Source organism: Citrus sinensis, chromosome 1 (assembly GCF_022201045.2).
Source record: "Citrus sinensis cultivar Valencia sweet orange chromosome 1, DVS_A1.0, whole genome shotgun sequence".
Lineage (NCBI taxonomy): Eukaryota > Viridiplantae > Streptophyta > Magnoliopsida > Sapindales > Rutaceae > Citrus > Citrus sinensis.
Window position 1 is genome coordinate 17,688,967 of NC_068556.1, and position 27,964 is coordinate 17,716,930.

Genomic DNA, 27,964 nt, shown 5'->3' on the forward strand with positions numbered 1-27,964 from the left:
TTCGGTCATTTTATTAGTCACATGTGTGCATTTTGTGAAGGGTGGGAATGTATGCTTGGCCCAATGCTAGATAGGTATCTCCATTAGCCATTTATGGCCGACACTACTAATTGCTTTCAACTTCTCCATTTGCTTACTGAACTCAATACAATTTGGGCTTCTACAAGCCCTCCAGAATGTCTTCTTCAATAATAAACCACGAAACTTCGTTTTGAAGTTAGCATAGATATGCCTGCAGCAGTACCTCTTTAATGCAAGTGGGAAAACTTGTTCAAGTGCATTAAGAACCCCTTTCTGCCTGTCACTCATAAAACACAACCCTTCTCCTTGATTACACCCAATTTGCTCATATAATTTTTCCATAAAATACACCCAAGAGTTAGTATTTTCATTTTCGACAATGCACATTGCAAGGGGGTATATCCCAAAATTAGCATCAATGCTGACATCAGTTAATAATACTCCTTTGTAAGGACCTTTGAGGTGACAGCCATCGACTCCTACAAACTGTTTACATCCCTCGAAAAAACCTCGTCTACTACCATCAATGAACATAAAGAACCTCTTAAAAATCAGATTTGCAGCACCACCAAGCCAATCCTTTTCTAAAGAGACAGTAGATCCAAGATTGGTTTCCAACAAAGCATGCATATATTGAAAGAGTTTGCTGTAACTCTTTTTATGGTCCTGCCCCAGCAGCTCCATTGCCTTGTTTTTAGCTCTGTACCATCTGTGCACACTACATTAAATCCCATATTTTTTAAACATATCAGCAACAATCACCTTCACACTAATATCAGGAGTTGCTTTGAATACATGCAAGTACTGGGCTGCAATCCAAGCTGTACTTGCTTCATGGTTATCAACATCATCTCTTGCACATGTTTGCTCAGGATAATAGGTCTTCAACTGAAATGAGTTACTATTCCAGTTAGGGCTTACATGAATTCTCCAAGTATATCCTGGTTTTGCACACCTTGCAGTCACCCTTGCATTCTCATTCTTAATCCTCTTAAGCCTAAAGCCATTTCTAATTGTAAAAACCCTTATCACTTTCGTAAACTCATACACATTTATGAATAACTGTCCAGGCCTAAGAATTATGTTCTCCCCATCATTAGTGAATTCGAATCCACCAGAGCTTGTTTCGTATCTCGCCCAAGTAGCCTCATCATTTTCATTATCAGATTCTTCGCCATTTTCATCACCAGATTGGTAATCGTCAAGACTATGGTCACTTTCATCATCACCTGACCCATCACTCTCATCATCATTAGGTTCTGGTACTACATTACTAAGATACTTTGCTACATTTTCTGTATCATCAGTACTTGAAGGTAAAATCTCATTCTCCAGCACTGATACTGAATTTTCAGGATGCATATTTGAATTAAGAGTAGAAAATTTGGCCAAGATTTCTTCATCAGCAAAACCAGACCAATCCATGTCAGGTTCAAGGTTTAAGTTAACAAAAACTTGATTTGCAGGAGTGCAAAAATCTATGGAATTATCATTGCTGCTGATTGGATGTTCAGATGATTTATAAGCTGGTTTTAGACCAATAGAAGTATTCACAATAAACCTAGCCCAACGATATTCTTTTTCCCTCAACTTTTGAAATGCATCTTGCATGTCATTATCATTAAACAGGTTTTGGTACTCAGAAGACCAAGGGAGCATCACTTTGTACTCCATTGTAGATGCATACCTGATAGGTGTATCCCAACATATGTCAATGATGTCTGCCCACAACTTAGTTAGGGTGTACTTATCAGGTAGAACACTACTAATCTCAATTATTGAGCCATCAACTACAGCTTCAACATCAAAGAAAACACAGCTGCAAGTGGTTATCAACATATGCATCAGAGACAATGATAGTAGGTAGGTAAAAATTCCATCGTTTGACAACAAAAACAGTGCCCCATAAACCCAGTGCAGTTCAAGTTCTTACATTAATCAAGTGAGCATAATTTCTGTGTAGAAAGGGCATATTTGAGAATTAAACTGTACTGCATGAGATCGAATTAATTTTCGAACCATACATCATCGGAAAGATATTTCTGTTAGCTTTCCAATGAATTTTACTAATCTAAATTTGGAGCTATCTATAGTACGTTATGATCAGTTAAGTGCAGACTGTTTAGTTTTGAGTAGAATTTCTTACATTAATCAAGTGAATAGAATTTTTGTGCAGAAGGGGCATCTTTGGGAATTAAATTGTACTGCATGAGATCGAATTAACTTCTAAGCCATACATCATTGGAAAGATATTTTTGTTATCTTTCCAATGAATTTTACTAATCTAAATTTCTAATTTCAATTCTGATTTTACCTAAGCCATGTATATAAATCACAATATCTTTTTGAGTTATCTATAAATAAAAAGGATAAGAGTGTGTTTTCAAACAACTCACCTCTGATTTGCTTCGACATAGATGTCCGTGCTTGTGGGTCGCTGGCGAAACTCACTGCGATACATCGTGGACTAGTGGTTCGTGCTTGTGGTTTGTGCTTCAATACGGTCCTTTACAGAGACAAGAAGTAAAGTAGCTTCTGGGAGTGTTTCACAATAAACAAATGGACTTGAACTAAGCTCTGAAATGATCTTCAACGACAGATGAGATAAGCATTATCATACAAATTAGCCACATCCTCAAATCGAAACCACCGCTGCAGGTGCTGCTGCTCGTCAATTCGGTAATCCTCTGTGATGATCAGAAATCGTCTTTGTATCCAGGGTTTTATACGATGATGGTGGTGGTCATATTTGTTTTTGCTTTCGTTTTTTGTTTTTAGTTTTTAAGATTATTAAAAAAAACGATAGCAAAGAGATGCATTGTTTGAAATGAAACCAAACTTCTTTTTGCAAGTTTGGTTTTTATTTGTGTCAGGACATCCGTAACTGAAATGACTAGCTACTATTCTCAAGGCAACGAAAGTTGTAAAAGATTTGTTTTATTGCGAAATGTCAACAATGCCCACAACTACCCAAATGACAACAAAACGAAGCAAAAACGTAGGGGTTTTTTTTACAAATAAACGGATTCTCGCCATCTACTTGCAACAAGCCCAAACCTCAAGGGAGGTTTTTAAAAATTACCCTATATATATATATATAACAATTTTCAGGTGTAGATGCTCACATCTTTTAAAGAATGGATTTGTTGTATACACCATATGGTATTATTAGATAATTGAACAAAAAATAATTAAAAACACTAATTCACTATATAGTGTATTCTTAGATGTGGGTGCCCTAATTTGTTCTAATCAAACACGTTGTTAAGCCATGTAGTTTAATAGAGTTATTTTAATGCATTATAAAATTGTGTAGTTTAATAACATTAAAATTTGACTTTATTAAATTGCATGGCTTGAAAGTATGTGTATATTAAAAAAATGAGAGCACTAACACTAAAGAAAGAATATATATAAACTTTCTTTGGATGGTTGAAATTGCGAGCATAAACTTTCTTTAATGGTTTTTCAATGTTCTCACATGTTTAGAGAGAATAAATGTGCTATAATTATATTGCTAATTTGGGTCTCCTACGTGATAATTTATCTTGGTGGCAAATGCCTCTGTTAAAATTTATAAGTTTTTATCTCCAGAAGGAAATGGTCTCCTATTGGAGAATTTCTTTTCAAGGTATATTATAATAGAATGAATAGATGTCAATCCCTTCATCACAGCAAGATCAATTCAAGCCTTGAGTTACGAACGTAGTTTATGGCTTAACAATTGTAATTTATATATTCAGGGATTCTTGATTTATTCTTGATTTATTCTTTCCTTAACTGATGTACAAGACATGTATATATTCCTTCACTGTGAAATGAATAGTAAGAAACTTTCTTACAAACATTTGCATCAGTTAATTTCTTGTTCTGGTATCAGAGCTGTAATAGCTCTCATGAGTGAAAGAATAACCAACAACCTTTGTGTTTCTTCCTTCAAATGGCAGCAGAAAATTCAACTAGTGTCAACAGCATTGCCTCCACTTTATTAACCAACCCAACCCTCCCAATTAACCTTGTTGCAATTACCTCTTCCCAACTTCCGCTTAAACTCACTACAATAAACTATCCATCTTGGAAGGCACATGTTGATGCCATGCTATTTGGATATGACCTAATTGGGTACATTGATGGCTCACTTCCATGCCCGCCACCAACTATAGACCACAATGGTTCTAAATCTCCAAATCTTGCATATACGTTTTGGATGCGTCGGGACAAACTTCTATTCCTGGCGATAATTGGTGCACTTTCAGATTCAATTATACCACGTGTGTCATCTAAAAAGACATCAAGTGAGGTCTTGGCAAAACTTGAAGGCTTGTATGCCAACAAATCAACAACCAGAATTATGGGACTTCAAGAAACATTGATGAAGCTTTCTCGTGGCTCTTCATCAGTTGCTGACTATCTTGGCTCTATTAACACAATTACTGATGATCTTGCTCTTGCAGGTGCACCTTTGGATAACATCAAGTTAGTCATTCATGCCTTAAATGGTCTCAGTCCAGAATTCAAGGAAATAGCTGCCGCTATTCGAGCTCGAGACACAGTGATCTCATTTGAAGAATTGCATGATAAACTCGTCGAATACGAGTCCTTCCTTCGACGTGAAGAAGGTCAATCATCATCCCCTCCAATGACAGTCAACAACACTCATTCCCATACTAAAAATGGCAAGAAAGGCAACAACAAAAACTGGAACAATCAGCCTCGTAACAATGGTCAAGGCAATGGGCAAGGAACTTCCAAGAAATTCGAAAATCCCAACACCAACACCAGTAAAAATCCCAATGTCATTTGCCAATTTTATGGGAAAAGAGGACATTCTGCTCGTCAATGTTATCATGCCAAGAAGATAATGCTGCGAGAACATCCTCCAACTGCAAATCACACTGCAACCGGCACCAATGCTTCACCAAATTGGCTAATGGACTCTGCTGCTTCTCATCATGTGACTGGGGATCTCAATAACCTCTCTCTGCACCAACCTTACGAAGGCCCTGATGACATCGTCATCGGTGACGGTACATGCTTAAATATCACATATATTGGTTCCTCTAAACTCTCCACTCCTACCACTTCATTTTCCTTATCTAATGTTTTATGTGTCCCATCCATAAAACAAAATCTAATCTCTGTTTTTCAATTTCGTAATTCTAATAAAACATCTATTGAATTCTTTCCTTCTTATTTTGTTGTGAAGGATCTAACCACGGGGGCACATCTCATTCGAGGGCGGAGTAGAAACAACGTCTATGGGTGGCCAACCATGAGGAAGAAATCGATGATAGTTCAAAGAGCTTGTGTAGGAATCAAAACTTCTTTTGATGTTTGGCACAATCGCCTTAGACATCCATCATCTAAAATTCTCAAATATCTAGTGTCTAATAAAATTCTTCCCATTGAGTCAAGTCAGTCATGTAGTTCATTTTTTTGTGATTCATGTTTATGTAATAAAAGTCATAGGTTGAGTTTCGGTGTATCATCTCTTTCAAGTCGAGGTCCTTTGGATTTAATTTACACTGATGTATGGGGACCCTCTCCCATTCAATCAATTGATGGCTTTTCTTACTATGTTATTTTTGTTGACTATTTCACCAAATATTCTTGGCTTTTTCCTATGCAAAAAAAATCTAATGTCTTTTCTATCTTTGCTAAATACAAAGTAATGGTAGAAAAATATTTTAAAACATCTATTGTCACTATGTATTCAGATGGAGGTGGTGAATATCGTGGCCTCAAATCTATGATTGAATCTCATGGTATTCAACATCTATTTTCCCCACCTCATACCCCTCAACTTATTGGTTCTGCAGAACGAAAACACTGACATGTTATTGAAACTGGTTATCACTTCTACATAAAGCCTCTCGCCCCCCTTCATTTTGGTCACATGCTTTTCAAGCAGCTATCTATCTCATCAATAGGTTACCGACACCTATTCTTGAGAATAAATCTCCTTTTGAGTCATTATTTTCTACAATGCCAAACTATTCTAAGTTACGAATATTTGGCTGTCTCTGTTACCCGTGGTTACGTCCATATACTAGCCATAAATTAGAACCCCGCTCTAGACCTTGCATTTTTTTAGGTTACTCTAATCTTCATAAGGCCTACAAATGCTTTGATCCCTCAACTACAAAAATTTTCATTTCAAGACATGTTTAGTTCGTTGAAGATAATTTTCTTTCTATAGTTTCCTCCTAGGATAAGGTTTCATTTGATTCTCACCTTTTATCCAAATGGTCAGCACCATCTTCCATTATCCCTTGAGCCTACCAGTCCCATACAAGCCCTTAAAGATCCTCAATGGCGACATGCTATGTGTGATGAAATTAATGCCTTGGTCAAGAATGGTACTTGGGAGTTGGTTCCTCGCACACCCACTCAAAATATTGTTGGTTGTAAATGGGTTTTCCGCATTAAAAGACATACTGATGGAAGCATTGATAGGTATAAAGCCCGCTTAGTTGCTAAAGGATTTCATCAACGGCCGGGTATTGATTATCATGACACCTTCAGCCCGGTGGTCAAGCCAACCACGATCCGACTAGTTCTCTCCGTTGCCCTTTCTCGCAATTGGAAGGTTCATCAGTTAGACGTCAATAATGCTTTCTTACATGGTCGGCTATCGGAGCAAGTCTTTATGTCTCAACCTCCTGGTTTCATTGATGCATCTCTACCAAACCATGTATGTCGGTTGCACAAGGCCCTTTATGGCCTTAAACAAGCACCACGTGCGTGGTATAATGAACTTCAAGAATTTCTTCTTCTCTCTGGATTTGTCAAATCCAAATCAGATGCTTCATTATTTATTTATAACACCAACTCTATTGTGATTTATTTTCTGGTGTATGTAGACGATCTTTTAGTAACAGGTAACTCCAAAGTTGCAATTGCTGCGCTTATTGCTGCCCTATCTCGGAGGTTCTCGATAAAAGATCTAGGTGACTTGCATTTTTTTCTTGGCATTGAAGTGATTCCTACACCCACTGGTCTATTTTTATCTCAACAAAAATACATCAGAGATCTCCTTGCAAGAACAAAAATGGAAGGCGTCAAGGACCATGTCACTCCTATGTCCACATCAATTCAACTCCTTCATCACGATGGCTCACCTTCGGCAGATGCTACGTTGTATCGCAGTGTTATCGGTGGCCTTCAATATTTGGCTCTGACACGTCCAGATATTGCTTATCCTGTCAACAAACTTGCGCAATATATGCAAGCTCCAAATCAGACTCATTGGGCTGCTGCAAAGCGTATTCTTCGGTACCTAAACAATACTCTTCACTTTGGTCTTCATCTTAAGCGGCATCAACTTTTTCAACTCACCGCATACTCCGACGCTGATTGGGCTGGTGACCGTGACAACTATTCCTCCATATCTGCTTATATTATTTACTTTGGTGGTAATCCTATATCTTGGTGCTCAAAGAAGCAGCGTACAGTTGCTAGATCGTCAACTGAGGCAGAGTATCGTGCCATTGCTTCCACTGCTGCTGAAATTTCATGGCTTGTCAATTTGCTCTCTGAGCTTAGCATTACTCTATCTTCTCCTCCACACCTTTTATGTGATAATCTTGGTGCCACTTATTTATGTGCAAATCCCGTTTTCCACTCTCGGATGAAGCACATTGCAATCGACTATCATTTTGTTCGAGACAAGGTATTTGAAGGCTCCCTTAAGGTATCTCATGTTTCAACGACCGATCAACTTGCTGATCTTTTCACCAAGCCTTTGGCTAAGCAACGATTTCTAACTCTTCGATCCAAGATTGGCGTCTTCGATGGTGACGCCATCTTGTGGGGGCATAATAGAATGAATAGATGTCAATCCCTTCATCACAGCAAGATCAATTCAAGCCTTGAGTTACACACGTAGTTTATGGCTTAACAATTGTAATTTATATATTCACGGGATTCTTGATTTATTCTTTCCTTAACTGATGTACAAGACATGTATATATTCCTTCACTGTGAAATGAATAGTAAGAAACTTTCTTACAAACATTTGCATCAGTTAATTTCTTGTTATATTCAACTATTGCTTTACTTAAGGTAAGACTCAATATGTACTAATGTACCTTCAGTAACTGATTGTTCGTTCTTTTTATTTATTTTAATAAACTTGATCGCTTAGTAGAGGTTCATTTCAGAAAAAAATAAAAATAAAATAAACACACCGATCATAATAGAAAGAAGAAAAACAAGTACTTGAAGCCCGCAATTACCCCACGGCAGACAAATATTATATGATAGTGATGGCTTTAGGTAGATTAATGAAGTGCTCTTCCATCATCGTCTAGGATTGTATCTTTAAAAGATTTATCATAAGGAATCATAGGCACAACATGCTCTTGATAGGAAACCATCACATCCAGTAAGTACGGTCCTGGAGTTTCTAGCATTAACTGAATAGCAGCTCTAACATCTTTCTTTTTTGTCACCCGAGCTGCAGGAATTCCACAGGCTTCCGCAAATTTTAACATATCTGGAAATATTTCAGACTTTCTTAATGGATCTCCCAGAAACGAGTTAGCTCTATTTGCTTCAAAATACCGATCCTCGTATTCCACATTCATGCCCAAGTATTGATTATTTATCAGCAATATCTTAACAGGGATATTCTCAGCCTTGATGGCAGCCAATTCTTGTAGATTCATAATGAAACTTCCATCACCATCGATGTCTACAACGATTGCTCCTGGGTTAGCAACAGCAGCTCCCATAGCAGCAGGCAGTCCAAAGCCCATGGATCCAAATCCTGAGGACGTTAACAGTTGGCGAGCCCTCTTATACATGTAAAACTGAATAGCCCACATTTGATGTTGTCCTACTCCTGTACTTATAATTGTTTCTTCATCATCAGTCAACTCATTAAGAATTTGAATCGCGTACTGAGGTGGAATCTCTTCCCCAAATGTCTTATAACTGAATGGATATTTCTTTTTTTGCTCATGAAGCTCCTCCCTCCAAGCTGAAAAATCAAACATAAATCCAACTCCTTCACTTTCCAATATCATATTCATCCTATTAAACACCAACTTTGCATCCGCACAAATGGACACGTCAGGCAGCTTAACCTTCCCAATCTCATTGGAATCAATATCAATATGAACAATCTTAGCTCGAGTTGCAAAATCCTCAAGCTTTGATGTCATACGTTCATTAAACCTAACCCCAGCAGCAAGGAGCAAGTCACATTCATTCACAGCATAGTTAGCACAAACAGTTCCGAACATTCCTACCATCCGCAAACATAACTCATCTGTACAAGGAAACAACCCTAGACCCATCGTTGTGCATGTTACTGGTATACCCGTCAGCCCAACAAACTTCCTTAACTCCTCACTAGAGTTCAAACAGCCACCACCTACACATAACACAGGATTCTTCGACTCCGCAATTAACTTTAAAGTCTGCCGCAAGGCTAACTCATCCGGCTCTTTAGGTAAACTAGAAATGCAACTAGGTAACTTAAATGGCTGGTTCCAATTCGGAACAGCTAGCTCTAGTTGTACATCCACTGGTATATCGATTAAGACAGGGCCTGGCCGGCCTGATGTTGCTATGAAGAATGCCTCCTTGATGATCCTAGGAATGTCATCAACATCAAGGACAAGATAATTGTGTTTTGTCATATACCGGGTCACCTCCACTACAGGGATTTCTTGAAATGCGTCAGTACCCAAGAGTTTTTGGGAAACCTGACCAGTGATGGCCAAAATGGGGATACTGTCAGAATAGGCATCCATGAGGCCAGTCATTATATTGGTGACGCCAGGTCCAGACGAAACAAGACAGACGCCAGGTGTTCCGGAGGAGCGGGCATAGCCTTCCGCAGCGAAGATACCACCTTGTTCATGGCGAGGGAGAATGCTCCGGATGTTGGAGCGCGTGAGAGATTGGTGGATCTCAATGGACGCGCCACCAGGATAAGCAAAGACTGTGGTGACACCTTGGCGTTCCAGGGCTTCCACGATAATGTCAGCACCTTTTCGAGGCTTGTCTGGAGCAAATCTGGAAGAAAAATCTGTTTGTTGGAATGGCGCGGTACTGGTTGGTATATTGAGAGTACTGTTCGTGACGTGGAGGCTGGGCTTTTTGATCCGATTATAAGAATAAGGAAGCGGCATAAGCGGTCGGGATATTGTCGGTGGAGATTTGGGGGTGTTGAAGATGAACGGCGGGGATAAGGTGGTTGCCATTAATGCAAAGTGTTGCAAGGAACTTGGAGAAGCTATAGTTGCTGCTAAAAATACATAGTTACTATGTCTGCAATGCTATATATAAAAAAATGTTTCACGTGGTTCGCTCTTCTTTTGAAAATACAACACGTTTTTTTATTACTTTTTAAAATGAATTCTCAACATTTTCTTCCAACGGATTAGGATTCCACCTGTTTCTGCGTAGTAAAATTATTGATAGATCTGATTGATAGTTAATAGATAAAAATATGAGATTAGTTTAATACTAGTCATATACTCGGGGCGTGCTCATTAAAATTTTATTACTTAGGAAAATTTTCAAAATTAGGCCATTTTATTTAACATAAAATCCATTATATTGATTGAAACTTTTGTGATAAATATGTACTTTAAGATGTAGTTTTCAGGTACCAAATCTTATTAGATTTTGTACAAATATTAATTTTGAACTTTTTCTCTTGGTTATACTCAAATTCAAGTATGTCTAATTTTTAGATATTATAAAGAACAAGAGATTGTGTTTTCTTTCAAGTGGATAAGCTGTTAAGCAAATAAGTTATCTGGGAATTTCACTTTCCAAATCGAGAATAATTTTTCACAAAATCTTAGTGGAGCCTAAATTTGAGTAAGATTAAATGATAAATAATAGACAAACATTGAAATTCCATTTTTTAAACAAGAAAAAAATGCAAACAAATTTAGAAAAGAAAAACTTTTTTTTTTCCAAAAAGATAGTGTGATATAGAGGGAAAGGCGATTAAACAACATGGAATATCTTGTCGAAATTAATACGTTCAAATCTCCAATGCCTTGACCTTTCATGATATTATGAGAATTAAATGAGAACCTCTCTTGAATATCTGTTGAAGTGAGTTATCTTAACAAAGCCTTTAAAAATTTTGTGTCATGTGCCTATTATTAAAGAGAATAAACTCCTACGCCCATTCCGATGATGAGAATCCTCCACTTGATGTAAATGAAGCATGTTCCAACTAACCCAATCAAAAGCCTGTTGGCAATAGTGTATCAGGAGTAGCTTAACCCTTAATACAATTTCGGCAACCGCTAGGGTCTCTCTTAAAATTAAGGCCCCAACCCCATCTTAGCACATATTCTCAATAATAAAAAATTATTTTACAATTATTTTATTGTTTAAAAATTGAATTATTATATTTGTGAAACCATGCTTAAGTGTGAAGTCCATATGAAAATTTTATCCGAAAGAAACTAAAATACTAAAAAAAATACGATCTTCAATACACTAAAAGTCGAAAATTTTAGGCCCCGTTTGGTACTGTTTTGCAAGTTATGTTTTCGTTTTCATTTTTATAATACACACATAAAACATGTTTGGTGGATTTATTTCACAAAACAAATTACAAAACACAAAATCCGGATTCAATATTATAACTATACAACTGAAAACAAGTTAAACATGTTCTCCAAATTTTACAACTAAACCCAAAAATGAATTAAAAAACAACAAAAAAATCGTGACCCTGCAGCCCTCACTTTTCTCTTCACTGCAGCCCTCACTCTCAATCCAGTTCACTGCAGCTCCCTCTTTCCCCTCAATTTTCTCAATCTAGTTGCAGCAAATCTCTCTCTTGGTCGCTCTTGGTGTGCTAGCCACTGCCGCAGCTCTTTCTCCGCCGTAACCGCTGCTGCTCCGACTCCGTCCAGCTGCTGCTACTTCGTCTTTGCTCTCTCGGTTCTTTGCTCTCTCGGATCTGCACTTGCTCTCTCGGATCTTCGTCTACTGCTACTTCGTTGTTGCTCACTCGGATCTGCACTTGCCCAACCATTGTTGCTCTCCCGGATCTGTCACTTGCTGGTGGGCAGTTGAAGCATGTTATCGGAAGGCCAATATTTAAAACTGATCAGAAAGAAGATTGCATTTCAATGGCAGTTCTGTATTCACCTCCAAGCATCACTAGCAGCAGCAGCAGCAGCATCACCTACATTCCTGAGAAGGGAAAAACTATTTCCCTTGGCCAACAATTTATGATTGCAATATTTTTAACTCTTTTGTATCACTTTTTGGTTTATGTTTACAAAAAATTCTGATTCTGTCAAGATTTTTATTTTTTATTTTTTCCTTTCAATTGATGAAAATCACACACATTCACGTCCATCAATCATGATCCACATTGTCTATTGCCCTTTTTTTTTTTAAAAAAAAGTAAAGCTTTCATTATCATTTAGGATAAATTTGTAAACATACTTTTCTCATTATAAAATTATTGTTATTAAATAATTTATTTTTTCATTGTTTTAAAATTATTTTCATTTTATCAATAGAATTGATTATATCAAATATTAGGATTAAAATATAGTTAGGGTCCATAATTAATAAAGACATTTTAGTGGGGATAATATAAGGATCTTAAAGGAGTGTGAAAAGCATTACTCTAATTTTTTTAAAAGAATATATACAGTATATGAATAGGCATATAAAACTAAAGCCAACACCAAATACACAATTAAAGCCCAAATTAAAAAAAAATGAAAAGACTCAAATTCTCCACCAATCCGCCTAAAAAGATAAGAAAATAAGGTCTTAATCAAAAACACTACACTAGCATACCAAATACCTGGGTGGGTATTTCCGTGGTAAATGATTCCCAAATCTTCAAGTTGTAAGCTGTCCGCATTGAGTAACAAATAACCAAGTTCAAAAAGCAAGTTCAGGCTTTTAGTTATCAATATTAATGCAAAAAGTCATAGCAATGCAACCTTTATGCTGATTACATTACTGAAATTGAGTGGGGGATTAATAGCATGTACTGAAAATTGTATGTTATAATATTGAATCCGGATTTTGTGTTTATTAGCTAAATAATTAATGTTAATTCTTAAACTTTATTATCATGTAATTTTTTTATATTAAATTTGGTTAAATTATTTTGTTGTATTTGTGTGTATTAGGTAAATAATTATTTTATGACTATAAATATAATGTAAATGATTAGTAAAAACTGTTTTTAAAAAAAGCATTACCAAACGCATATTCTCTGTTTTAATCATTTTCAACTGTGTCTACCAAACGCATATTATTGTTTTCAGTTTTAAAATATAGGATACAGAAAATGATACCAGACGCATATTTAAATTCGAAATACTTTTAGGCACTTCATCTTTCTATTTAAAGTATCATTCTCATTTGAAAATTCTACATTTTTATTTTTAAAAGAAGCATTTTTCATTCTTATCTTCTTTAAGTCATTATGCAATTCAGTAAATGCTTCAAACAACTCATCATAAGAGGGGAAGATCATTTACCTCATCACGTTCTTTTCCTATTACCATAAGAGCCAGGTTAGACACTTCATATGATTTCTCCTCATCTGAGGTCTCCTCATTGCTATCATTGCACGTCGCCACCATTCCTTTCTTTTTTGCCTTGCTAGGAAGAGGATATTCTGATTTTATGTGTCTAGGCTTCTTGCATTCAAAGCAAATAATCGTCTCTTTCTTCTCTTTCTGGCTTTTAAAATTCCTAGACTTCCTTCACTCATTGGATTTCTTGGAAAACTTCCTGAATTTTCTGGCTATCATAGCCATATCTTCATTCTCGAATTCGCTTTCTTCGTCATTTTCTGATCTTGACGCTTTCAGGGCAATGCTCTTCTTCTTTTTATCTTCGTCACCTCTTTCAATCGCCAAATCCTCTTCATAGCGAATAAGTGAGCCAATTAAATCATCAATAGAAAAAATATTTAAATCATTGGCTTCATTAATGGCGGTTCTCTTAAGTCTCCATTCTTTTGGTAAAGATCTAATGATTTTCTTTACTTTTTTACTATTTGAAAAAGTTTTCCCTAGGGCTTCTAGAGTATTTACTATATCCGTAAATCTACTATACATGGAGTGCACACTTTCATTTTATTCCATTTGAAACAATTTATATTGCCTGGTATATCTACTAATTTTAGACTCTTTAACTTGGTCTGTTCCTTTATAAACAACTTCTAAATTTCTCCAAATTTCATATTCATTAGAACAACCTAAAACCTAATGGAACTCCTTCTTATCTAATGCATAAAACCAGGCATTTATAGCTTTGGAGTTTAAAGAGGCCTTTTTCTTTTCCACCTCACTCCATTCATGTGAAGGTTTTGAAATTAATTTCTCCCTCTTCCTCATTTTCAGTAGTTGGCATGAATGGACTATCACTAACAATTTCTCATATGTCATAATCTAAAGCTTTTAAGTAAATTATCATTCAAGTTTTCCAATATGGATAATCATTTCTATCAAAAAATGGTGGTCTATGGTGGATTGTCTTTCCCTAAAAGTAGAATCATTTTAGGTTGCCATGGATCTTACACTATAGATGATTAAGTTTAACAAGAGAACCTTACTATGATACTAAATGAAATTCTAGTTAAGCAACCCAAGAGGGTGGGATAAATTGGGTTTTTTAAAAATTAAGCAAATGAAAGTATTCAGCAATAAATAAATTTAAAAAGATAAGGGAGAAGAGAGCAAACAAGATATTTTTATGTGGTCCGATAAATTTTGCCTACATCCACGCCCCAAGCTAACCGAGCTTGAGTATTCCACTATCCAAACATTTACAATTCAAGGCTTCAAGATGCTTACAATTGACTTCCAATTTGTCAACAAAACCTTTACAATCTAAGATGATCTCTCATTATTTTTCCAAAGTGTTTCCTAGAGATGGCTAATGGGTAGAGCCGACAAAGTAAGGCCCATGCGTGCTTATGTCTGTGCCTTGTTGTGCCTAATTTTTTTTTTGCTTAGGCCTGGCACAGCATGCCCATACGTGCCGTGGGGCATGTCGTGTCGTGCCTAAGAAAACAAGCCCAATAAGATTTTTTCTTATTTTTTAAATTTTTTTAAGAGCGCATGACAAGTCGTTGGTGTACTTTTTTCAAGTGTATGTACTTTTTTTAGGTCTATACCTTTATTCAAATTTAATAGAATCGAAAATTAAAAACTCAAGTCCATATTCAATAATAATAAACTAATAATAGTAAGAGAATATAATCTTAATTACTAAGTTCGACCTTATAGTATTAGAATTTTTTTAATACTTAACAACAACAATAATAATAAATTTTTCTTAAGGGTTAACTTAATTGTTAACTTGGACTTATATAGAGTCATAAATCATAGTTCCCAATAATATTAATGCATATTTATAAAAATCATGATATTTATAATTTTATTCATTAAAATCATGATATCAATTATTTATTTAATAAATTATAAATATAAATCAATTATAGTATTTTTTTAAACTAAGAATTAAATGATTTAAAAAATTCAATTTCAAGTTATTTGTAAAATCATAAAATTTTAAGTTTACTTTTATTAAAAAATAAAACGTGCTTATTGCGGGCTTTTTCATAGTGCCATGCTTAGCTCATCTTTAATCGTGTCGTGATTTTAAGGCCTACATATATAAAATTCTAAGCCTAGCCCAGCCCACGTGCGTGCTGTTCCGTGCCGCGTGCCCCACCGAAACATGCTCGTGTCGTGTCGTGCTGTATGGACACGTGCCATCTGGCCCATTGGCCATCTCTAGTGTTTCCGACACTTACGATCACTCAATTTTGATATTGAAATGAAGATTACACAAATTTTCCCACATACAATGTATTTGTTTACAAATGAAAGCCCAAAGCATGATTTGATATAGGAATAAACAAATTTTATCTCATAACAAATTGAATATGCAATGATAAGCTTGACGATAACCATTGAACACATTTGTAAATTGTATTTTATGGAGGCATTTATAATTGGAGAAGAAAACTAGCCGTTCTTGATTAGACATTATTGGATCTCTGTTAACCTCAGTCAGTTTTGCCGTTCTAACCGTTATACTAAAGTTTGAATTGTCAGATCACCATTTGAAATTTTCGATTTACTGTTTAATTCCAAAGAGTTCACTCATTTTCGCATTGGTTTACCATTTAATTCCAGAAATTCACTTGTTTGAAGTCAGCTTACCGTTTGCGAATATTGGTTTTCCATTTTTAGATAAATTCCTTTCTAGAATTTTACGATCAATTGTTAATTTCCAGAAGTTGTCAATAACTCAACCATATAGTATCGGCTTGCTATTTTAAACTTAACGGTTATCCGTTTGTTTCCAAAACATTAATCTTGTCCAAAACATTCTACAGCCTAAGAATTCTGATCAATTTGAAGACTCCATCATTTTTAATCTTATTTATTATCATCAAAATCAATATTATGGATACATTTATGTCAACACACAACACGTTTTTTTTTTATTATTCTCCATTTTTTCTTCAAATGGATTAGGATTTTCTTTTTTTTTTTTTGTAAAATTATAGGTGGACCTGATTTGCAATTAATTGGTCAAAATATGAGAATAGTTTAATACTAATCATATACTAAGGGCTTGCTCAAAAAAATTTTAAAAATTAGGCAAAATTTCAAAATTAGCAAAATTTTAGAAATTAAGCAAAATTTCAAAATTAGGCAAAAATTTTAGGAATTAGGCCATTTTATTTAAAATAAAATTAATGATATTGATTGAAACTTTTGTGATAAACATGTATTTTAAGATTAATTTTTCATATATAAAATCCTTATCAGATTTTGTAAGATACTAATTTTAAAGTTTTTTTTCTTGGTTATATTCAAATTCAAGCATGTCTGATTTTGAGAGAGTATAAATAATAAGAGATTGTGTTTTCTTTCAGGTAGAGAAGTTATTAAGTAAATAAGTTACATATTTAATTTTGTATGTTTCGATGGATCAAGAATTTAAAATTAGAACTTTCTTTCTATAACTACGTGGGTGATTTCACTTAGATATCCACGAACTTATTCAATATCCTTAGAAATATGTTGTAGATGGTTGTTAACGATCCAGATTGTGTAATTTGGCCGGAAGACTTCCGCAAGTATTATTGATATTTGCTTCTAACCTATGAAATTTCATAACAGAACATGTTACTTGGAACCATTTATTGCATAAATTATGCTTAGGAACCTTTATCTGCATTGAAGCATTTGTTGCATTTATTATACAATACTTGTTAGAAGCCTTTACTTTGTGTAACCATTTATTGCATAAATTCATTCGGCAATTACCACAGTAGTTCGGTACCTGTCACTGGTTCGTTGTAAGTTTTAGTTTAAGAGTTGTTTGATAGCAAATGACTTGTCATTACCGACTTATCAGGTAACTTAGAAATTAAAAAAAAAAAAAAAAAACACTTGTTGAATAACATCCAATGGTTGCTTCAGTAGAAGACAAAAAAGGGGTCTGTTACCCCCATGGTCAAGGTAGTCGTGGCCTATATTGAAATTCAAGTATGTCTAATGTCGAGAGATTATAAAGAATAAGAGATTGTTTTTTCTTTCAAATAGAGAAGTTATTCAGCAAATAAGTTATCTAGGAAGCTTCATTTTCAAACTAGATAATCCGTAACAAAATATTAATGGGGCCTAAATTTGAGTAATTTAATTATAAATAATAGACAAATGTTGAACCTTGATTTTTTAAACAAGAAAAGAAATACAAACAAATTTTTCAAAAAAAAATGTGTGTGTGTGTGTGTGTGTTTTTTTTTTCCAAAAAAGAGTGTGATACAACGAGAGAGGCAATCAAACAACAAGAATTATCTTGTAGAAATTAGTGGGTTCAAGTCTCCAATACCTTAATACTTTCATACTATAGTACAGGAAAAATTGTTAGAATTGAATTAAAATCTCTCCTAAATCTCTCTTGTGAGTTCATTTGAGAAAGGCTTTAAAGATTCTGCGTCATGTGCCTATTATGAAAGAAAAAATCTTATGCCATGTGCTTATTACTAAAGAAAATAAACTCCTTAAGCAACTAGGAAGATCCAAATCCTCCACTTGATGTAAAAGAAGAAGGTGTCGACTAACTCAATCAAAAGGTTGTTGACAATAGTGTATTGGGAGAGGCTCAACCCTCAGACAATTTAGGCAATTGCCTAAGGCCACCCAAAAATTGAGATCCCCACTCCATCCTAATATATTTTCTCAATAGCAATAAACTATTTTATATTTACTTTATTATTTAAAAATTGAATTATTGTATTTGTGGAGTCATGCTTCTGTGCAGACGTACAAATGAAAAATTTCTTTCAAAAGAAGCTAAGAGACCCAAAAACCAAAAAAGCTCCAATACACTAAAAGATAAAAATTATATAGTTTGTATTTATTTTCTTCTTTAAAAATTTGATTTCAAAATTTGTCTATCATTTACAATAAAATCTTACATGAATTTGGCCCCACTAAAGATTTTATTGAGGATTATTCTCTATGTTGAAAGTGAAATTTCCCAGATAACTTATTTGCTTCATGACTTCTCCACAGAATTGTCCAATGCAATATTTGTTTCATTCGAACTAAAGCACAATTGTTATTCTTTATATCTCTGAAAATTAAACATACTTGAATATAAACAAGGAAAAAAACTTTAAAATTAATAGGTGTACAAAATCTGCTAAGGATTTTATATCTAAAAAATAATCTTAAATACATAATTATCGCAAAAGTTTCAATAAATGTCATTAATTTTAATGTAAATAAAATGGCCTAATTTTGAAATTTTTCCGAAGGCCTAAAATTCTATTGTGCCGGCCCTAAACAGCGGAGCAACTTGCTGTCAATCGTGTGATATATGGTGTGAAATTTTTTTTAAAACAAATCAGCCCCCATGTTCAAGGTAATCGTGTGAAATATATATATATATATATTTAACAGTAGCAGAAGGAACCATAGAAGTATTTTGAAGTATTTCGAAAAAAAGTTATACGGACAAATGAGACAATTAGATCAAACTTTAGAGATGACAAGGGAATCTATCCTTATATAAACCAACCTTCTTGCCTTTTCTTCTGAACCGAAAAAACTCATTAGAACCAAACCAAAACCAGCGGGCTGCAGAATGGCCAAAACGACAATCATCTATCTGTTTTTGCCACTCTTCTTCTTCTTCTCTCTCACTGTCGCGGCAGCAAATACAGCTTATCCGACGATACCTGGGACCGAACCCACCAATGGTTGCATCCCACCTGTGGAACGGAGGCCGGTCCGGCGAGAGGTGCACGGCAATGGGCGGATATACGACGTCACCCACCGTATAACAAACAGCATGCCTACGTATGTAGATCACGTTGATGGAGTTGGGGAATTCTTGAGGCTTACTGACAGTATAAAGAACGGCTCTTTGAGTAATCTCTCGGAGCTGAGATTCTCGGTGCATACAGGAACGCATATTGATGCCCCTGGACATGTTTTTGATCATTATTATGATGCTGGCTTTGATGTTGATGCCGTTGACTTGGAAGTTTTGAACGGTAATTATGTTTTATTCTCAGAATATATAACTGAGCAATCATATTTAAAAAGAAAATTTTGTTGCTAATCGGTGACAAATCGATTGTTGATTTTCTCACTTAATAGAAAAATAAAGTAAAATCGATGCAATTTATAGCTATTTCTATCAGTGCTTTATCAATACTATACTCTTTATTATTTTGCCATATAATATTAATATTATTATAAGCTCTCAGCTTAGATCGAGAAAGCATCTTTATTCATGTTCTAATTTTACAATACCATATATATATAGTACTAGAAATGTTTCAATTCAAGTTCCGAGACTTTGTTATAGCTTAATAGTTTTGTTTGGACTTAACAAAATCAAATATCTTGGATCAAATTAGTACTTTATGTACATAGTATTATTGAAATATACTTAATTTTATTCTCTTTTTAATTTTTTTATTGAAATATACTTAATTTTTATTCACTTTTAATATTTTTTTTTGTTGGAGTTTAATTATATTGAATGAAGTTTAAATTATGGGCGGACACAAATTAACGCGTTAGATTAGAAAGAAAATCTAGCGCATAATCACAGAATCACGAATTAATGAAATCATATTCATTTTAAGTGGTAAACTTTTTTGTCGACTGCAGTTAACATAATAGGTTAATTAGCTATGTAATAAGGAAAATGTTAAGATATTTTTATTTTTATTTTTAAAGATATATAAGAGAGGTAAAATCTAAATTAATTTTTTAACCCATATCTCTAAAAAATTCGAACTCTAATAGAGAGAAAAAAAAATCATTGAGGAAAAATTATATATATGTTTTTATGATATATAATATACAATTTTGAAATAAATTAGTTTTGAATTCAATGATTTATTTTTTGCGGGACCTTACAGAACCCCTGCTGATGAATTATTTATTTGCAACCAACTCTGTACACTACGGGTCCAGCTACAATACAATTGGGGTTTCATACACCATTTTTTTGTCTTTTTGTGATCCAACCATTGGATTCAACCCAAGAGTTGCAAAAGTTTTTCCAACGGCATGGATGCACTTACTTGGTTATTAACGATGCAGTTCCTTCTGTTTACTAAAAAAATAAGGAAAGATTAAATTTCAAAAATTTGACACATTAGTCCATTAAAATATTTTATTATATGAGTCAAAAGTAATTTAGTAAATGAACATATTTATATATTAAAAATATGGATGGATTATTTTAATTTGCTAAAATACTCTCCACTTCCATTTACTTAAAATACCAATTGGATTATAATAATATTATCTTGTTTTTAGTGTAATACAATATTGGATAAGGTTTTAAAAAATTTTGACAATATCAAAATGAAAAATAAATAAATATAAAATTAATGCTTGGATAGTCATTTAAATTTCATTATGGAGTTTATAAATAATATTTTCAAAATAATAAATTTCTATATGTAAATTTGAAATTATGTAAAATTATTTATACCTTATTACACGTATGAAGTTGATTAATTATTTATTTAATGTGAAAACAAATGCATTGTATAATATTTATTCTATTACTTAAATTTAAAATTATAAAGAAACTTAAATTTAAAATTGTAAAGAATGAATAATAACTTAAATTAATAGATTATGGGAGGATACCTTTCAAAAAAAAATTAAAATTAACTAACTTTTTAGGCTTCTAACGTAACATTTTTATTTTTTATTGTTAACATAAGACAAAAATTTAGTCTAAAAAAATCATTCTAGGGTCTCCTTAGGGTAAAAAAAAAAAAATCATTATCACATGATAATTTGGTAGCCTAAGTTGTATTATTTTTATTTTACTTATTCATGCCAAACACCTTATTGAGATTAAATTTTAGTAAAGTAAACCCATCCCACCATCTTTAATCGCATTCAGTGGACCCTAATTGATTAGATCTTGTTACAGAAGTAACATATAACTCTTTCTTTATTACAATGGTAAAGAAAAAAACATAAACACAATATATATCTTTTGAGAAAATGCAAGTATTATGTTTTTTAGGTTTTGTGTTTAAGAAATTAATCTAATTTATGTAGTTAGAAGACTCTTATTTTTTTTATGTTTTAGAAGAATTATATGTTTGATAATGAATAAATTAAGATTTAAAGTAGGGCAAATTAATTTGAGAAGGAGATAGAGAGAATAAATTTTTTAGAATTTGAAAATTATTATATTTTAATTGGGACTTATTACATAAAATTATTAAAACATATGGTTTTTATTATTTATAGAAAACAATAGGGATTGCTAAAGAAAACACTAAATAATTTTTTTTAATTTGAAATTATTATATTTTAATTGGGGCTTATTGCATAAAATTTTTAAAAGTTATAGTTTTTATTATTTACAAAAAACAATAGGGACTGTTAAAGAAAATACTAAATTTGGGGGTTTGGTACAACGGTTGCAAAGTAGTTTTGTCCGTACACTAATTATATAAAAGTTGTGCCCAATTTTGACCCAAAATCCTTCTAATAGTTCATAGAAAAATAAAATAATACTACACATACAAACATTTTGACACACAAAGAAATAAATATATGCCATAGATTTTGTTGCGAATTGTTTGCCGGTGAAATTCAATTGTTCAATATTTTTTTTTCGTGTATTAAATGTTGACGGAAATTGGTAATTGCTGGGTAACATATATATAGGCCCTGGGCTATTAGTTGATGTTCCAAGAGATAAAAACATATCAGGTACGCAGTCAGATCTTTTTCTTTCAATTTATGATTATAAATTCTTATTTTACTTTAATCTGTTGAGTACCTTTTTTTTTTAATTTAGTGATTATATTGATTGATTAATTAATTTGATGAACAAATTATTCTTTGCCATTTCACCAACTGGTCACTGATACTATTAATCAGCATATTAGTTTTTGTACTCTATATTTATACACACATGGAGACATGCTTAGGAACGGTTGTGCGAATATCGACAAGAAATTTTGTGCAGAACTTATATAACTTAAAACATTCTACTAATCCGTAAAAGTGCTCATCCAGAGAGAAATTTGTGCGGTCATCTACCTGAGAATATATATAATTTAAAAGCTGTTGAAAATGAAATGTAATTAAATTTGACGAAGAAATAGAATATAATATTTTGATAATAAAGTCTATTTCATACAGCTGAAGTTTTGAAATCCTTGAACATTGCCAAGGGAGTACGTCGTGTGCTATTCAGAACATTAAATACGGACAGGTAAGATCATATTGAATATTTGGCTGATTTCTTCAATAGTTATATGATTCAATTATTAGGAAACACTATTATGAACTAAAAATTTAGATGATTGAATTTCAGGCGGCTTATGTATAAAACGGAATTTGACACAAGCTATGTGGGATTTACCGAAGACGGGGCAAGATGGTTGGTGGAAAATACTGAAATTAAACTTGTTGGTAAGATACAGATTCTCTTAAACCATTAATGTCAATGCTATTATTATGTTATTATTGCCAATCAATTTCCATTTTATGATCATTTAACATGCAAGCTCGGTTACTAATTTCATCGTCAAATTCTTAGCCCACTTTTTGGGCTTGTCTCTCGAACCACAACCTCTCAACGCATCGGTCTCTTTTTTGCTCGTCTCTCAAATCTAGTGGTGGAGTGGAGCCACTTTCAACATTTACAATTTCCCTCCAGTGGCAGACCCACGTTAAAGGCCTTGTTCAATATTGAGATTTAAAGTTATAATTACTGTGAAATAAATTATAATTATGAAATAAAAATTAATAACGTGTGATAAATATAATTTTTAAATAATAATTTTGATAAAAATAATAATGATATTATATTTTTCTTTTTCATACAAGTGAAAGAAAGTAAGTTTAGTGTCCAAACCACAGAAACAAATATACAAGCGAGATAAAATTAATTTAACTTCTAAACTACAATAAAAAAAATTTACTAAACATTTTAAAACAAAAAAAAAAGACAAGGCCTAAGAACCTACTCCTGCAGGTCACATAAAAAATATTAATTCATATAAGACCTTGTTAAGTTACATGTAATAATGGAACTAACATTATGTAACTAAGCCACACCCTTCGTACAATTTATATTCGTATTTGGTGTATAGTTTATATTTATATTTTGAACCCAATCAAGTTAAATGTTACACATTTGCCCCCAAGTTTCTCTACTGTTTTTAAAATTTGGCTCCTTAACTTCACTACTTTGACATTATGGTCCCCTTTGAATCCTTATTCTAGTACCCTCTACGTAAATGTACATTTCAAATGAGAACACATGTTAATTAAGCACTATTTTTTGTACTTCTATGATCACTACTTATCAAGTTAAGAAAGTGTTATGAAAATATCTCCTTTATAATATGGACATGTATCCTAATTTTATTAGTTGGGCAGGCCGCTATAAACGTGTGTAAGATTTTATATGGAAAACAAACAATAAAATTAGAATCTTTTTACAATAAGATTTAATTGATTTATTCAAATTTTTTCATTTAGTAAAAAAAAATGGCTTATATCTAAAAAATATCTTCTAAGTCATAAAAATAAATACAATAAATCTTTCTATAGTCACATGTTGGGACCAAACTATTTTTACTACTATAAAGAGCTTATAATCTAAAAGGGAAAATTCTATAATATATCAGAAGTAATACAGCTAACTAGTATATAAATGACATGTGTAATTGGATTTAATACAACCACCACTCGCAAAGTGGTTTTTTAAAAATAAATGCACATATATCATAACATCATTTGTTTGTCGGATGGATGACATGATACCTTAGATATACTGTAGAATTTCTTACCTAATAGAGGTGTGATTATAAAATTGTTGATTTGATTTAGTAATCCTTAGTTTAAGTGATACAAAAGTAAAGTATGCACTGCATTAATCTTATATAATTGGGAATATGTAAAGTCATATGAAAAGTTTAAATATTTGCATTCTCTTTAATGTATTTCTCTAAATATTATAAAATAACTTGGTAACAACTCTAAAGAATAAATAAATTTTCCGACCAACTTTTCAAAAAATTTTCAAAAAAAAAAAATTCATCTTGAACCTTTAATGTAACAAAACATATATATATTTTTGCAATACACACATAATTATTATCATATGTAGGCAAGTTTCTTAAGACGATATCTAGAAAAAATTATAACTTATCACAATATAGAATTTTTTTTCTTATTTATAACTATTTTAAATTAAGTTTATAATTTTTTATGACTATATGAAAGTGATTCCTATATAGAATACGCTTATAAAGAAATTTTATTGTCACTCAAATTTACTTAACTAAGTCAAGTCACTTCTAAGTGTGGAGTTGTTGTTATACTAGGCATGGAAATAGTGCATTGTTCGGGATCATTGTTAGAAAATTTGTGAATGGGTAAGAAAAATATTATTTTGGTCGTTATTTACATTTTCTGGATTTTCATTTATTTTTATCCGACAAAACATGATTGCGTTTTGTCGGTTTTGAAATGTAGGAACTGATTACTTGCCAATCGCTGCCTTCGATGACGTGTTGAAGGGTCATTATGCTTTGCTGGAAAGCACGGTAAGCCAAACATTTTTGACACATTAGGCATCTTTTTTAGAACAAAGGAACAATTAATTACTGAAGATTTAAGTATTATTGCCAACTGTTTTGATATATGATTAATTATTTATTTATTTTATTAAGAAATTAATGAAAGATTATCATCTGCCTCAGGAGATCGTTGTTGTGGAAGCGCTTAAACTCGATGACGTGCCAGCAGGAATATATTCAATCCATTGCTTACCTCTTAGGGTGCCTGGAGCTGAGGGAGCACCAACTAGATGCATTCTCATTAAGTGATACTTTTCCCATGTGAGTTTTCAGTAATTGCCAAGTTTTACAACACTTTTTGATCAATAACTCCCAGGTTATTCGGAATCGATTCTCCTAGCAATTTGATGAGAAATTAACCAATTTCGGAAATACAAGTGATCAAAGTTGAAACTATGATTTCACATGGGAATGTCTGCAATCTAGTGGTGTTTGTTTTGCAAATGCATATATATGTGAGAATTTGCGAGTGTTCGTTAATTAAAAATGAATAACTAAAGAGTCATAAACACTTGTATAAGTAATATTGTATAAACTGATATAGTAAGATATCACTGTTTGATAAAAATATTAAAAAAATATTAATATTTTTGTACAAACTGATGTGCGCGTGATTAAATTAACCAAATTAAATACTTCTTAACTCGTATGATTTGTTTTTATAATAAATTATGCCATATCAGTTTGTATAAAAGTTTGTAATTCTATCATTACTATTTCAGTTAATGATATTATGTCAAATTAATTTGTACAATACAAAAATGCTCGTGGCTACATCATTATTTATTCAAAGTTGAATGGTTTTGGCTTTGGAAAGTGCATATGGATCAAATTGCTCAGTGAATGAATGCTAGGAACCCAATGTGAGCATTGACTATTATCTAATGGTAACATAATATTGCGAATCAATCATTTTAAGATTGATCATTATTTTGAAGAACCAGTAACTAATTTTACTTTTGTTTGAACATTTTCTTTTTATCATAATTTCGCAGCTCTAATGTGAGGTGTTGGCTGAAGATACTATGAATAAAATAACATCCACCCTCATTTTGTTGAAGTCCTTGCTAGCTTCGTTTAGCTCCTTCGAGGAATTGATTATTGAAGGAGAATTCTATGAATATTATTCTGGAGACTTTTCTTTTAATCAACTTAAGCCTTGTATTTGAATGTTTTAATTTGGCTCCGAATTTTCTTTATATTTACGTAACTCCTTTTCGATAAATTTGGATGAGCTTCATATTATTATCTGCGGAAGGCAATTTTTGGACTCTCATTTTGGTGTTCGTTCAAATGACATCTTCAAAGTCATAAGTTCCTTAAATTAAGTTTCGATTTTAAGAACAGAATTGGATAAAACACATTTATAAAAATGTCATGTATTTGTGCAAATTGCTTTATACCTCCAGTTTTCGGGATAAAAGAATTATTCATATTTTTAACTTTTGACATATATTTGTTAGTTCACAGCGTTGTCAAATAAGAGATGTGATCAAATCAAGAAACCAAAACAAACAATCTGTGCAAGATCATCAAGATTAAGAGTTATGATGAAATCAATGGACACATAGAGCACAAGACACCAAAAGAATGAAGGAAAATATAGGCAAAGCCACATTGTATTTATTCGATCAGGTACAAGGTTACAGAGGAAAATACTCTTTACAATTGAACAAGAATCACTTATTTGCTCGATTCACCAAAACCCTTCCACATTTCACAGGATAAGGGAGGGAGATACTGCATTACTTCTTAACAACATTTGAAAATCCTTTCTCTTGTGAGAAAATTATATTCTGTCAATGTCTTTGGGTCTCTAATTAAAATACGTAATGTTGTAGTTTTAGTTATTTTCTATTCAGACAACTTATACTGTTAGTTCTTGATGCGGAATTTCATATTTTATGTTCTTATTTGATCTTCTGTATTTGTGTCCTACCTATTCATGCTTTTAGAATTCGTTTGACTTGATTCTTTTCTTTGTCGTTGGTTTTTAGTTTCCTCTCCGAGAAAAGATTCGATATCTCGAGGGTGGAGCCACTGGTGGCAAAGGTGTGAGTTTATGTAGTTCTTAAGTGATATATTTCTCACTCTCTCATACGGGCTTGCCAATTGAATTGGATGCAAAGGACATTTTGCCAAGAGAGGAAGAAGGAGCCAAAACCATGACTAAGGAGCCGAATAATGAATTCGCAGAAGCAAAACAGCAGCTCAACTTTAGACCCGAGAGAACCAAGAAACAGCCAGGCTGGATGAAGGACTACGCCACGTGAACCAGGACAACAAGGGTGGATGGATAATTCCTCTTAAACGATTATCTGAATTCTGTTATTATAACTTAGATATTTTACAATTGCCAGTTCATGTTTGTTTTTTAGCCTTAGAATACTCTAGAGGAGTCACGAGATATATATGTAAAAGGGAATATTGTGTAAGGCATGTTTTATGAATGAAAGTTCTTCTCTTTTTCATCTCTGTCTTATTCTCTTTTTCTTATTTTGGGGCTGTCACTCGCTCGAAGAGTGCTCAATCATTGGTACATTTTCTGAATTCTAGCAGTAAAGTGTATCACTCTCTGTTCTCAGTAGTTGAAAAACATGAGGACTTTCTTGCTGCAGCCATAGTCTTTTTAGCTTCGGTATGAGCTATATCCACTGTCTATTTCTATTGTTATAAGGCAATCCACTGAATCATATAAAAACCAGCTGAATCCTAGTTTTAGTGAAATGGAAGACAAGTAAACATCTCGCTCTCATTGTTGCTTTGATTGTCATTGACTGGTTTGCATGACCTTATTTC

At 33.1% G+C, this 27,964-nt stretch overlaps 2 protein-coding genes across 3 annotated transcripts; one reads left to right on the forward strand and one right to left on the reverse strand.

Annotated features, from left to right (window-relative positions):
- Positions 1–8,155: 8,155 nt before the first annotated feature.
- Positions 8,156–10,258, reverse strand: LOC102623451 (acetolactate synthase 3, chloroplastic-like). Its single transcript, XM_006480206.3, has one exon. It carries the CDS (start codon positions 10,233–10,235, stop codon positions 8,304–8,306), a length of 1,932 nt encoding a protein of 643 aa, XP_006480269.3. The 5' UTR covers positions 10,236–10,258; the 3' UTR covers positions 8,156–8,303.
- Positions 10,259–19,008: 8,750 nt separating this feature from the next.
- LOC102613572 (cyclase-like protein 2) lies at positions 19,009–26,343 on the forward strand. Of its 2 annotated transcripts, XM_025098717.2 has the most exons (7): positions 19,010–19,573; positions 22,236–22,280; positions 22,716–22,788; positions 22,891–22,988; positions 25,062–25,132; positions 25,289–25,426; positions 26,161–26,343. In XM_025098717.2, exons 1-6 carry the CDS (start codon positions 19,162–19,164, stop codon positions 25,412–25,414), a joined length of 825 nt encoding a protein of 274 aa, XP_024954485.2. In that variant the 5' UTR covers positions 19,010–19,161; the 3' UTR covers positions 25,415–25,426; positions 26,161–26,343. The 2 variants fall into 2 exon arrangements, with proteins under 2 accessions (XP_052294935.1, XP_024954485.2); XM_052438975.1 differs by lacking the exon at positions 22,236–22,280 and having other exon boundaries at positions 19,009–19,573.
- Positions 26,344–27,964: the final 1,621 nt, after the last annotated feature.

Bases quoted from the DNA above. Each gene is read 5' to 3' on its own strand.
- LOC102623451 (XM_006480206.3), bottom strand. From the start codon at position 10,235: ATGGCAACCACCTTATCCCCGCCGTTCATCTTCAACACCCCCAAATCT.
- LOC102613572 (XM_025098717.2), top strand. From the start codon at position 19,162: ATGGCCAAAACGACAATCATCTATCTGTTTTTGCCACTCTTCTTCTTC. The intron at 22,789-22,890 runs GTAAGATCATAT...ATTGAATTTCAG, and splicing joins AGAACATTAAATACGGACAG to GCGGCTTATGTATAAAACGG. The intron at 25,133-25,288 runs GTAAGCCAAACA...CATCTGCCTCAG, and splicing joins ATGCTTTGCTGGAAAGCACG to GAGATCGTTGTTGTGGAAGC.